Below are 12,916 nucleotides of genomic sequence, written 5' to 3' on the forward strand. Positions count from 1 at the left end.
AAACGTGTAACGTAACACTCCCCGCCTGGTATTGAACACAATAACACCTTAAATGACTAAACATCAGGGGGTCAATCAAGAGTCTGTGTGGCCCAAATGGGTCATCAGCACCACCACTTCAGTGATAGGGCGAAGAAAGGTCTTGGAAGTGCCTCCTCTAGTTATCTTGAGCTCCAACTTCCTGATCTTTCCGTCACTTCCAGGGAAGGTTTTAGTCACCAATGCCATGGGCCACTGGTTTCTCTTCAGCTGAGTATCGTGAAGAAGCACTAGGTCTCCCTCCTTGATGTCGGGCTGGCTCTTCTGCCACTTAGAACGACTCTGGAGGGTTGAGACATACTCACGCCGCCACCTTTCCCAAAAGGTGTTGGCCAAGTACTGGACTCTTCTCCATTGCTGACGGTGTAAGTCTGCGTCGACGAAGCAGCCTGGAGGAGGATATAATAATAATAATAATAATAATAATAATAATAATACATTTAATTTAGAGGCGCCTTTCAAGACACCCAAGGTCACCTTACAGAGCCTATAGTCATCATAAATCGTTTACAAAACACGACATTGTGGAAAATAAATAAAAAAAATAAAACAAAAACAAGACGAAACAAAACAAACAAACAATCAAAACAGTGATCAGTTAGACGTTGTGTGCGAGTTTGAACAGGTGAGTTTTGAGTTGTGACTTGAAGGTTGTAATGGTGTCTGACTGTTTTATGTGTGGGGACAGCAAACCTTCTGGGTAAGAATCGTGTTGGGAGTCAGTAACGGAGCGTCTGCATCGGTAGAGATGGTTATCAGAGGTCTGGCGTTGATAATGGCGGACACCTCTGCCATCGTAGTAGACAGAACTTCGTGTGTGAGTAGGCAAGGTTGAGTCTGACTTAGCATGGAATCCAGAATCCTTCTTGAGATGCCAATCATCCTCTCACCGCCCATGTGTGATGAATGAGGCGGGTTAAAGATCCATGTACAACCCTCTGCACTGAGGAACTTATGGCGCGTTTCCACTGCAGGGTGCGGAACGGATCGGATCGCAAAGGTGCGGATCGGGTCGCGTTTCCACCGCCAAAAGTGGGCGTGACCCGGACTTTGCCGTACCCGTTCCGGCCTCGTTCTCGGGACTCCTCCGTTGGGGTACCGAAAACGAGACGAGACGCCTGAAAGGGTCCCGGGAAATTCTAGCTACACACCGCCTCCGTTGATTGGTCGACAGAATCATCACTTCCGGGTGACGCGGGGATAAAAACAAACAAACAGTAGCCTCGAGGTATTATTCTTTACAATTAACATGTCGCGTAAAACGCTTGCTTGGGCGAACAAGGAGGTGGAGACGTTCGTCTGCATTCTTGGGGAGGAAGAAGTTGTTTACGATGTTTACGTAGCTGCCGCGGCGATCGACATCCGGCCTACCACAAAGGGTACTGTCGGCAGTGGAAACGCGACCTCGGAACTGAGCTGGGCTATACCGCCCCCTCCCTACCGCACCTTTGCGATCCGATCCGTTCCGCACCCTGCAGTGGAAACGCGGCATTAGAGATGTTGCGCTCCTGGTTGTCTTGCAAGAGTACTTGCAGCTCTTTACAGGCTCCCTTGAAATTTGTGCCACAGTCTGAACGAATAAGCTTCACAGGACCCCGGATGGCAAGAAATCTACGCAGAGCGTTGATGAAGCTTGATGTGTCCATGGCTTCAATGAGCTCTATGTGAACAGCACGTACACTGAGACAGGTGCAGATAACTGCCCACCTTTTGCTGTTGGCAGCGTCTCCACGGGTGCGTCGAGTAGAGATACTCCAAGGACCAAATACATCGATGCCTACGTTGGTGAAAGGAGGCTCTGTACTTAGGCGATCTGGAGGGAGGTCGGCCATCTTTTGCTCTGCTGTTTTACCTCTGAGCTTGTTACACGTGACACACTTGTGTAGAAGCTTTGCGATGCACCTCTTGGCTCCGACCATCCAAATGCCGTCTGCACGTATAGCTCCCTCCGTGAAGATCCGGCCCTGGTGTTCGACTCTCCTGTGGTAGTAGCTGGTAAGTAGAGCACCGACGTGGCTGCGACCAGGGACAATGAGAGGGTGTTTCTCCTCCGCGGTAAGACTTGAGCGTTGAAGCCGGCCTCCGATTCTCAAGAGTCCGTCACAATCGATAACAGGATCCAACTTCCTCAGTGGACTGTCGTTAGGAATGCTTATCCCTTGCTGCAGACAGGACATCTCAGTGCGATAGGTTTCTTTTTGAACACATCGAATGATGACCCGTTTTGCCTTCAACAGATTGTCGGATGTGTGTGCTTTTGAACATTGATGCCAGCCTTTACATTCTTTGTTTCCAGTTGTAGTGCTGGATCCGATGACCTCTGTGATGTGGATGAGTGTGGCTATGGCTCTGATGAGAGACTGCCATGTTGAAAACCGTTCAAACTGCTGAGAGCCCAGGTTTGGGCTGGTGCATGTGGTGAGGTGAGATCGCACTTCTGCGTCAGAGTCTGGGTCCACAAGGCTGAAAGGTGTTTCCTGTGGGATGTCTTCTTTAGACGGTAGCAGCAGAAAGTCAGGCCCGGTGAGCCAGCTCGTGTTGGTGAGCAGTGCTGCATGTACTGGTCTGGTTGCTACGTCTGCTGGGTTCTGGCCGGTGGGTACGTAGTGCCACTGGTTAGGGCTTGAGAACTTCCTGATGCGTTCTACCCTGTTACTGACATACACGTAGAACCGGCGAGTTGCGTTGTAAATGTACCCAAGCACAACCTTGCTGTCTGTATAGAACCGTACATCATCAAACTTCAGATCCAACTCTCTTGAAGCCAATTCTGCTATCTCAACCGCCAGGACTGCTGCTCCCAGTTCAAGCCGCGGGACTGTATGGACTGACATCGGAGCTAACTTTGCCTTTCCTATGACGAATCCTACATGGACCTCGCCGCTGTCGTCTAGCACCTTGAGGTAAGCTACTGCAGCAATGGCCTTCACAGAAGCGTCTGAAAAGATGTGTAGCTCCACGCGCTGGGCGTTGGAAACAGATGTGCTTGTGTAGCAACGAGGAGTCCCAAAGCTTTCAAGGGCTTGTAGTGAATCCCTCCAAGCAATCCACTCCGTTTCCTTTTCAACAGGGAGCGGCTCGTCCCAATCAACGCTGTTGTGGGTGAGTTCTCTCAGAAGGAGCTTTCCTTGTATGGAGATTGGTGCCACCAGGCCAAGTGGATCGAACAAACTGTTCACACAAGCAAGCACACCTCTGTGTGTGAAGGGCCTATTGGTGTTGGCGACCCGAAAAGTGAACGTATCTCTGCTCAGGTCCCAATTCAATCCTAGGCTGCGCTGCATCGGTGGAGAGTCAGTTTCCAGGTCGAGGTCCTTCAAGTCCTTGGCATACTCAGAGGATGGAAACGCTTGCATAACTGCTGGACAGTTGGACGCAATCTTGTAGAGACGTAGGTTGGACATTGCTAGCATACCTCGTAGGTCGACCGCTTGAGACACAGAGGGCAGAGATTTGAGGCCATCGTCTACATAGAACTCTATGTACGAACTCTTTCGCTGCGTGACCAAACTCCTCTTCTCCGTGTAGAGCAGCTCGTCTGAGGCCGTAGGTCGCTACCGCTGGAGACGGACTGTTGCCAAACACATGGACCCGCATCTGGTATTCTACAACCACGTCTGTAGGTCGTTGTTCCTGAACCATAGGAACCTAAGAAAGTTCCTGTGATCTTCTCTCACAATGAAACTATGGAACATCTGTTCGATGTCGGCGGTGAAGGCAACCTGTTCACATCGAAAACACATCAGAACTCCCAGCAAACTGTTGTTAAGATCTGGTCCGGTCAACAACACGTCGTTCAGAGACACAGAGATGTTTGGCGCTGGAGTCAAACACAACTCTGATTTGACCTGGTTTGTGGGGGTGATACACTCCGAATGTGGGGAGGTACCAGCGCTCCTCTCTGTTAGCCAACAGAGGAGCGAAGTCTGCATGATCTTGATCGAAGATACGTTGCATGAAGGTGACAAAATGCTCCTTCATCTCCGGCTTTCTTCCAAGCGTGCGACAAAGAGTTGAAATGATTCAGAGCTTGCTCTCTATTGTTAGGCAGACGTGGTCTTGACGGGCGGAACGGAAGTGGGGCTACCCAGCTGTTACCGTCGTTGATGTAGCTCTCTTTATCCATTAACTTGATGAACAGCTTGTCTTCAATAGAGGGAGCGACCTTGTTGTCATCTTCGGTGCGTTGGAATATCTTGCTTCCCAAGGAGTCATCGTAACCGCATCTCACTGACTCGCAGCTTTGCGAGTCAGTGGTGAGCTTGACAGTTCACAGAGACTGTTGGTGCTTTGGGTCTTCACAGTGAGTTTCTCCTTAACTGTGAGATGGTTCGGACAGGGTGAGAAGCGTGAATGGCGGCCGTTCTCCAGAACGTGAGTGCGGAACACACTTGCATGTTTGGGTTTGTGAGCTGTGCCTAGGCAGACCTCACCGATGATGACCCAACCAAGATCCAAGCGTTGGGCATATGGTGCGCTATTAGGTCCGTTGCGCTGGTCTCGTACCTTGTGAGCCTGTAGGACATCACGCCCAAGGAGAAGAAGGATCTGAGCCTCTGGGTCAAGCGGAGGAATGTGCTCAACAATGGAATTGAGGTGAGTGTGATATTTTGCTACTTCTGGGGTAGGTATCTCGGACCTGTCTTCCGACACAATGAGTGTCGGAAGATCTATACTGAGATTTCCATCCAAAGGTTGTGCGACAAAGCCTCTGCCTCTCCTACCTGACATTTCAGTGAGACCGGCACACATACGTAATGTGTAGGGAGCCTCTGAGATTTCAAGGTTAAAGAGGTTGAAGAACTCTGGCCTGGCGAGTGACCGGTTGCTCTGGTCATCAAGAATGGCGTAGAGTCTCACTGACCTGTTTGGTTCTCCCTTAGGATGCACTGTGATGAGGCAGATTTTAGAGCAGGAGCTAGGTCCGTTGTTTCCTCCACAGATCTCAGTGCACATGGAGTTCACTGTAGGAGGAGGTTCCGACTCCCCGCCGTTCTCTGCCGAAGGGGACTGGTTAGCCCAAGGAACTGGCCCAGCGTGAAGAGCCGATATATGCCTGTCGCTGTTGCACTCCTTACAGTGTACTTCTGTTTTGCAATCTTTGGCATCGTGTTTGCTTGAAGAACAACATCGAAAACATATACCAGCTTCTTTGAGAAATGCCTTGCGTTCTTCGATATGTTTGGATCGAAAGCCTCTACAATGTTTGAGGGGGTGAGGCTTTTGGTGGATGGGGCACTGTTTACTGACATCAGGCCTAGCACTGGAAGTCTCTGTTGTGTCGGAGTCAGAAACCGGAGAGACATCCGTTATATGAGTGGATACAAAGTTTCTTGTCTTCTTATCTGCAGCGTCTGTCTTAGTTGTTGTAGCAGCTGAACTGGCAAAAGAGAAGCTTGGGTCGTTGCGGATGTAGGCCTCTCTGGAGACGAAGTCAGCAAAGTAGGTGAAAGGTGGGAAGAGCACGTTGTGCGCTAACTTGTAGTTACTCTTAGAAATCCACTTTTCTTGGAGGTTCCATGGTAATTTTTCCACTATGGGGTTCAGACCTCTAGCTGTGTCCAAGCAAGCAAGTCCAGAGTTTAGGATAATCCCTGCTGTTGATTTTGGGAAACTTCTCCACTCTGTCAAAGAGAGCCTTTTCGATCATCTCTGGTGAGCCGTAACACTCCTGAAGACGAGACCATGCCATTCTCAGGCCTTGAGTTGAGTCGTTGACGTGGACAGCTCTTATCCTCTTGATGTGCGCTGAAGACTGCGGGCCTAACCATTTATTGAGCAGATCGAGCTCTTCACTGCAGGTGAGATCAGTTCCTCTAATGGAGTTTAGGAAGCTCGACCTCCATGCCCAGTAGCTCTCAGGTTGATCATCGAATTTGGTAAGACTGGAGCTCAATAGTTCACGCCGAACAAGGAATTGAGGTACCTCACTGAACCCTGTATGGTCACCATAGTGAGTATGAGGAGCCTGTCTGGGGTGAGTGGACGAGAGTGGCTGATGTGTCCCCATTGGGTAGGGGATGTGAGGTTTATCATCAGGAGCAGCGTTGGTGCCTGGTTGGTTAAGGCAGGTTGCCTAGACCTGTTGAGGTCTCCATCGAAGGAGTCTTGATTGTATTGCCTTATGCTATTAACGTTAGCAGGGTTACGTTGTTGAGGCTGACGTGTTGGGTCGGTGGGTGTAGACTCAGAGGCTGCATTTGAATGACACTCAACGTAGTTAAACGTTCTTTCACGTGGAGATTGAGTTGGAAGAGAAATTATAGTTCTGGAGCCTCTCTCCAATTCTGCTGCAGTTGACTCAAGAGCTTCGGCTTCTGCTGATGCAATCTCTTTGTCTAGCTTTAGGGTAGCAAGAGTAGCGTCCATACAAGCTTTTTCTATTAGTAGATCATTTTCTTTTTGAACAAACGTGGTGCGGGCACGTGCAGCTAATACTTTAGCCCTTGCTTTAGCTGCAGCTAGGCTAGCGGAAGAAGACCTTGAGCTTGAGCTGGAGTCACCAGAGAGACTTTGTAGCATCTGCTAACGTAGTGTCTTTTTGTTCTTCCATTCGTGAAGCAGCTTCCTTTTTAACGCAGTGAGATCACACTGATGCACTGGAACGGCTAACGGAGAATATCTCTCTTGATCGCGGTAGGTATCCGTTGTTTAGAGCCCGCTGTGATGCTGTTTTTTCACTGTTCTGGCACCTGAGCGAGTAGCGATGCACACATCACCAGACAGCTAAACACTTTTCCCCACAAAACTTGAAGACAGGATCAATGATGAAAGTCCGTAAAGGATGTTGTCGACATCCACTTGTATGTCCATTTAATGATAGTTGAACAAGTTGTTGCAGGTTTAGAAGTGTGAAACTGAAAATGAACCAATATGTGAAATACAATGAAATATGAACGTAAATAATTACTTAAGACATGGATGAATTAAGTTACTTACAAACAAAGCTTCTCCAAGGCTTACACGGATGAATGACGTGAGATAAAAAGAGATGTTTCACCATGTGGATCTCTGGCTGTTTCCCAATGTGAAGGCTGCAGCCTTGCTAGGACGCGTCCTTGCTAGTCGCGTCCTATGAGACTAGAGTGCTAGCTCGAGTACTTCCTAGCGTTAGTAACGTTCAGACTTTGGAACGACTTGCTAGTGTGGAAGCGCTTCCGCTTTTTAATACTGCGTTTACGCTTGTAAACACATGTGCGTTTATGAATAAAACATGGAAGCAATCAAGTTGATCGATATTTATTTGACTTTTGTCTGTTATGAATGCGGTCATGTCTCCTTCGCATGGAGGCTCTTTGAGGAAGTCACAAAAGCTTTGTTGCGGTTGATCGAATCGTCTTTATTAGCTCGATCTGCTCACTAAATGGTTAGGCCCGCAGTCTTCAGCGCACATCAAGAGGATAAAAGCTGTCCACGTCAACGACTCAACTCAAGGCCTGAGAATGGCATGGTCTCGCCTCCCTAGACTTCACTGCTCCCTTCCATGTGAACATAGAATAATACCGAGGCTGCTTGTTTTTCCCGGTAGTAGCACCAGCATTCCTGAGGTCCCATGAAGACCTGAGCCTCCATGTCTGGGACAGGAGAGCTTCTTACATGTTTGATCTTTGCATTTTTTAAGAAAAACAGGGGAGGTGATATTTCAAATCGTTGACTGACCGCAGCTCTTCTGTAGCTTGAAGGTAGTTGGGTGTTCAACTGTGGCCTGATGTTCACGGCCTTCTAAGAGCTGGTACCTCGCTGGTCGTGTAGATCTTCATGGAGTCCAATGTCCTCTTCTGATACACTCCCATGATAACCACAGGGATAACACCGCTTCAACGAGTCTCATATCGTCTGTTATGAGAGAAAGTTACACACACCCACCCCACCCCATGTCTTTCTTTTGAGGCCTGGTTCTCCTCCCTAGAGCTTCATTAGGTGGGGTGTGGGCTGGTCTCTAGCTAGACCCCATCATTACAGTTTAACAAGCCCTTTTATCGCAGATTATCTATAACTCCAGATTAACTATAACCCCAGGTCAACTATAAACACGCATTAACTACAATACAAATAAAATAAACTAACATAATTCCACATTCATTTGAAACCCAGATTAACAGCAGTGTTTCCCCCAGTACTTTGTAGTTAAGGCGGCCGCCTTAACAATAGGGCCCCGCCTTGGCTACCAATGTATATTAAAAAAATATTATTATATATTTTTTTATAAAGATTTTTTAATTATTATGCATTAACAAAGTAGAAAACTCTCGTATGGAAAGAAAACATACTTCCATCAGGTGTAAAAAATAAAGATCAATAATGCATCAGTAACTGTTACAACAATGGTCGTGCCATAAAGCTTTTTCAATGTAATTGAAACTGAGACCCCCCCCCCCCCGCTCCTTGACCACCTTGACTAAGACATTTTCTGGGGGAAACACTGAACAGTAAACACAAATTATCAATAATCCACATTAAATGAAACCCAGATTAACATAACCCAGATTTAATATAAACCACATTAACAAAACCAAGGTTCACACTAAAGCATTTTATTAGAACATTTTATTAGAATATTAAGAATATCCACAGATGAGCCAACAGGCTGAGTGTCACTTGTTGGTCCAAACATGGAGGCAGCATGAATGCTTTATGTCCAGACTGGTTCTGATTTAAAGAGTCCTGGACCAAGACCGTCCTGGACCAGGACCGGGTCTCAGCTCTGATGCCCTAGTGACGACAATGGAGCAAGAGATGGGTGTAGGCGGGGCTAAGGATGTAGGTGGTGTTTTGGTAGGTGTGGGGGTTAGAGGCTAAGTGATGTGGGTGGTGTTTTGGTAGGGGTAAGGGTTAGAGGCTAAGTGATATGAGTGGTGTTTTGGTAGGGGTAAGAGTTAAAGGCTAAGCAATGTGGATGGTGTTTTGGTAGGGGTAATGGTTAGAGGCTAAGTGATGTGGGTGTTGTCTTGGTAGGGTTCATAGTTGGGGTCGTTAACTAGCTGCGTGGCTGTGGGTTACGGGACAGGGCTGAGGGTGGGGGTGGGGGTGGAGCCAGGGCTAGGGGAGGTGGGAGAGTTGATCTGGAGGAAGCTGGAGGAGATGGAGTGGACCTCTCTGTCCAGAACATCTTCATCAGCACCATCCTCTTGGTCCTCCTCGTCCTCAGAGTGGATGCGGCGCTGCCAGCTGATGGCCACGCTGCGGAGAAATAACTTTTATTGTGAAGGGCTGCCGAGACGTGTGGGTGACTTTTCGTGAAGGGCTGATGAGACGTGTGGGTGACTTATTCTGAAGGGCTGATGAGTCCCCAGGATTGTCAAAGCTAAATGTAAGACTTTTTAAGACCTTTTTAATACCACTTCAAATTAAATTGAATACCTACATCACATCCATTTTGGCAGAATATATCAAACACAAGATTAAACCTCAAATAAAGTGTTTGAACGATCATGACAACATGACAGCTTGCCTCTGTAAGGCCAAGACCCAAACAGCCTAAGCCTTACCGTTACCCAACAATCAAACCCAACTATCAAATTGTTGAAAGAAATACATATATGACTACTAGATGGCGCTAAAGAACATGTGTTCTGATTGAAGGCAATTCACCCATTGACAAACCCGCAACTCACTACCCGTGAACTCGTACCAGACTGATTCACTCCCAGTTCCAGCTCGTAACTTACGGGCTAAAAAGCAGTAGGGCCGAGATCGTTTATTGGCCTGTGGCATGTGCCACCGCGACCACTGACATACCATGGCATGCCGTTCTGGAACGGTAACTGCCGTTCTGAAACGGTAACTGCCGTCGCGACCACTGACATACCATGGCACATGCCGTTCTGGAACGGTAACTGCCGTTCTGAAACGGTAACTGCCGTCGCGACCACTGACATACCATGGCATATGCCGTTCTGGAACGGTAACTGCCGTTCTGAAACGGTAACTACCGTTCTGAAACGGTAACTACCGTTCTGAAACGGTAATGCCATGGCATATGCCTTTCTGGAACGGTAACTACCGTTCTGAAATGGTAACTGCCGTTCAGGTGGAACGGTAACTGCAGTTCCCAACAATGGTATGTGACACCAGCATAACTCCTCCGTATAATTTCAAGACAGGTATTGCCATAAATGTAAAGGTATATATATTTGGTATTTATTGACACAATATCACAACATAACGCCGTAAATAAAGGGATTTACACGTTTCTCACACGCATTTTCTTTAATAGGTCCATGCATTTTCCACGTATCCTGCATTAATGGAGTCATTTTGTTGTTTTAATAGCCTTATAACTACTATGTGTAAAGAGTTCACCGTTCAAAGCGAGATGTTTATTGCGGTTGCGATCGTAGTTTCCGGTTAGTGCACCAGAGCCAGGTCCCTATAGGGGTGGCACTGTAGGCTATGGCTAGACAGTCATCCATTTTTCCACTCGTGTTTTATCAAGATGTTCTAGTAGCGTAGCCTATAATAAAGCCTATACTGTATGACTGCTTCAGCTCATAACTATTCAATAGGCCAAATATTAAGTTTTGCATTTGTTGTTATTGGTGTTTCACCAAATAATTTAAGCAGGCCTATAGGTTCCTATCATTTAACCCTGATCCAGTGTCATAAACCTTTCTATATCGACATGATCCAGTGGTATCATGGCATACAGGCCAAAAGTTTTTCCGCTGGCAAGCCAATTATGTTAATCGGAAGTTCCATTTCCTACTGGAACCACCGTTTTTCCGCTGGCATGCCACTCATGTAAAATGGTATTACCAGTTTCTACTGGCACCTACCGTTTTTCCGCTGGCATGCCACTCATGGAAAATGGTAATTACCAGTTTCTACTGGCACCTACCGTTTTTCCGCTGGCATGCCACTCATGGAAAATGGTAATTACCAGTTTCTACTGGCACCTACCGTTTTTCCGATGGCATGCCACTCATGGAAAATGGTAATTACCAGTTTCTACTGGCACCTACCGTTTTTCCGATGGCATGCCACTCATGGAAAATGGTAATTACCAGTTTCTACTGGCACCTACCGTTTTTCCGATGGCATGCCACTCATGGAAAATGGTAATTACCAGTTTCTACTGGCACCTACCGTTTTTCCGATGGCATGCCACTCATGGAAAATGGTAATTACCAGTTTCTACTGGCACCTACCGTTTTTCCGATGGCATGCCACTCATGGAAAATGGTAATTACCAGTTTCTACTGGCACCTACCGTTTTTATAAGAATGATTGAGTAGCTGTGAATCATGAGTGGTATGTGTGTATGAACGGGCAAATAACACAGGAAAGGAATATCTACTGGCAAACGGTAGGTGCCAGTAGAAACTGGTAATTACCATTTTCCATGAGTGGCATGCCATCGGAAAAACGGTAGGTGCCAGTAGAAACTGGTAATTACCATTTTCCATGAGTGGCATGCCATCGGAAAAACGGTAGGTGCCAGTAGAAACTGGTAATTACCATTTTCCATGAGTGGCATGCCATCGGAAAAACGGTAGGTGCCAGTAGAAACTGGTAATTACCATTTTCCATGAGTGGCATGCCAGCGGAAAAACGGTAGGTGCCAGTAGAAACTGGTAATACCATTTTACATGAGTGGCATGCCAGCGGAAAAACGGTGGTTCCAGTAGGAAATGGAACTTCCGATTAACATAATTGGCTTGCCAGCGGAAAAACTTTTGGCCTGTATGCCATGATACCACTGGATCATGTCGATATAGAAAGGTTTATGACACTGGATCAGGGTTAAATGATAGGAACCTATAGGCCTGCTTAAATTATTTGGTTAAACACCAATAACAACAAATGCAAAACTTAATATTTGGCCTATTGAATAGTTATGAGCTGAAGCAGTCATACAGTATAGGCTTTATTATAGGCTACGCTACTAGAACATCTTGATAAAACACGAGTGGAAAAATGGATGACTGTCTAGCCATAGCCTACAGTGCCACCCCTATAGGGACCTGGCTCTGGTGCACTAACCGGAAACTACGATCGCAACCGCAATAAACATCTCGCTTTGAACGGTGAACTCTTTACACATAGTAGTTATAAAGCTATTAAAACAACAAAATGACTCCATTAATGCAGGATACGTGGAAAATGCATGGACCTATTAAAGAAAATGCGCCGACGTTGGCTCAGCCTGGCTCCGCCTCTTCAGCTACGTAGCTATTAGATCGCTGCCGTGGAGCACGAAAGGTGTACATCAATCCACACTCATCGGTTTGACCGTTTGAGTATACCATCCGAGTCCTTTCACTACACTTCCTTTCGCCCTGATCTTAATTGCAACACACTACGTAGGCCTACTAAAAGAAGTCATACTAAAATAAAGTATAATGACTGCGGATAGTATGGATATTGGAACAAAGCAATAGACTATAGCTCTATGGCCACCTAGAAGGCTAGGCTATAACTACCGTCACCGGAGCAAGTCCGGCTGTTTTCAAAAGCATCTGTCATTACAAAAGCAACAACAAACAGATCGGAAATATCATAACAACAGCACGGACGAGAGAAACGTGTAAATCCCTTTATTTACGGCGTTATGTTGTGATATTGTGTCAATAAATACCAAATATATATACCTTTACATTTATGGCAATACCTGTCTTGAAATTATACGGAGGAGTTATGCTGGTGTCACATACCATTGTTGGGAACTGCAGTTACCGTTCCACCTGAACGGCAGTTACCGTTTCAGAACGGTAGTTACCGTTTCAGAACGGCAGTTACCGTTCCAGAACGGCATATGCCATGGTATGTCAGTGGTCGCGACGGCAGTTACCGTTTCAGAACGGTAGTTACCGTTTCAGAACGGCAGTTACCGTTCCAGAACGGCATATGCCATGGTATGTCAGTGGTCGCGACGGCA

General features: G+C 46.9%; 1 protein-coding gene across 6 annotated transcripts in view; it reads right to left on the minus strand.

Annotated features, from left to right (window-relative positions):
* Positions 1 to 8,557: 8,557 nt before the first annotated feature.
* ttll4 (tubulin tyrosine ligase-like family, member 4) overlaps positions 8,558 to 12,916 on the minus strand; it is a 91,274-nt gene continuing 86,915 nt past the window's right edge. For all 6 annotated transcript variants that reach the window (XM_060074672.1, XM_060074670.1, XM_060074668.1 and 3 more), the window contains one exon: positions 8,558 to 9,219. In XM_060074672.1, the coding sequence (XP_059930655.1) occupies positions 9,036 to 9,219 (184 nt within the window). In that variant the 3' untranslated portion in view covers positions 8,558 to 9,035. The remainder of the gene's footprint in view (positions 9,220 to 12,916) is intronic.

Source organism: Gadus macrocephalus, chromosome 16, assembly GCF_031168955.1.
Source record: "Gadus macrocephalus chromosome 16, ASM3116895v1".
Classification (NCBI taxonomy): Eukaryota; Metazoa; Chordata; class Actinopteri; order Gadiformes; family Gadidae; genus Gadus; species Gadus macrocephalus.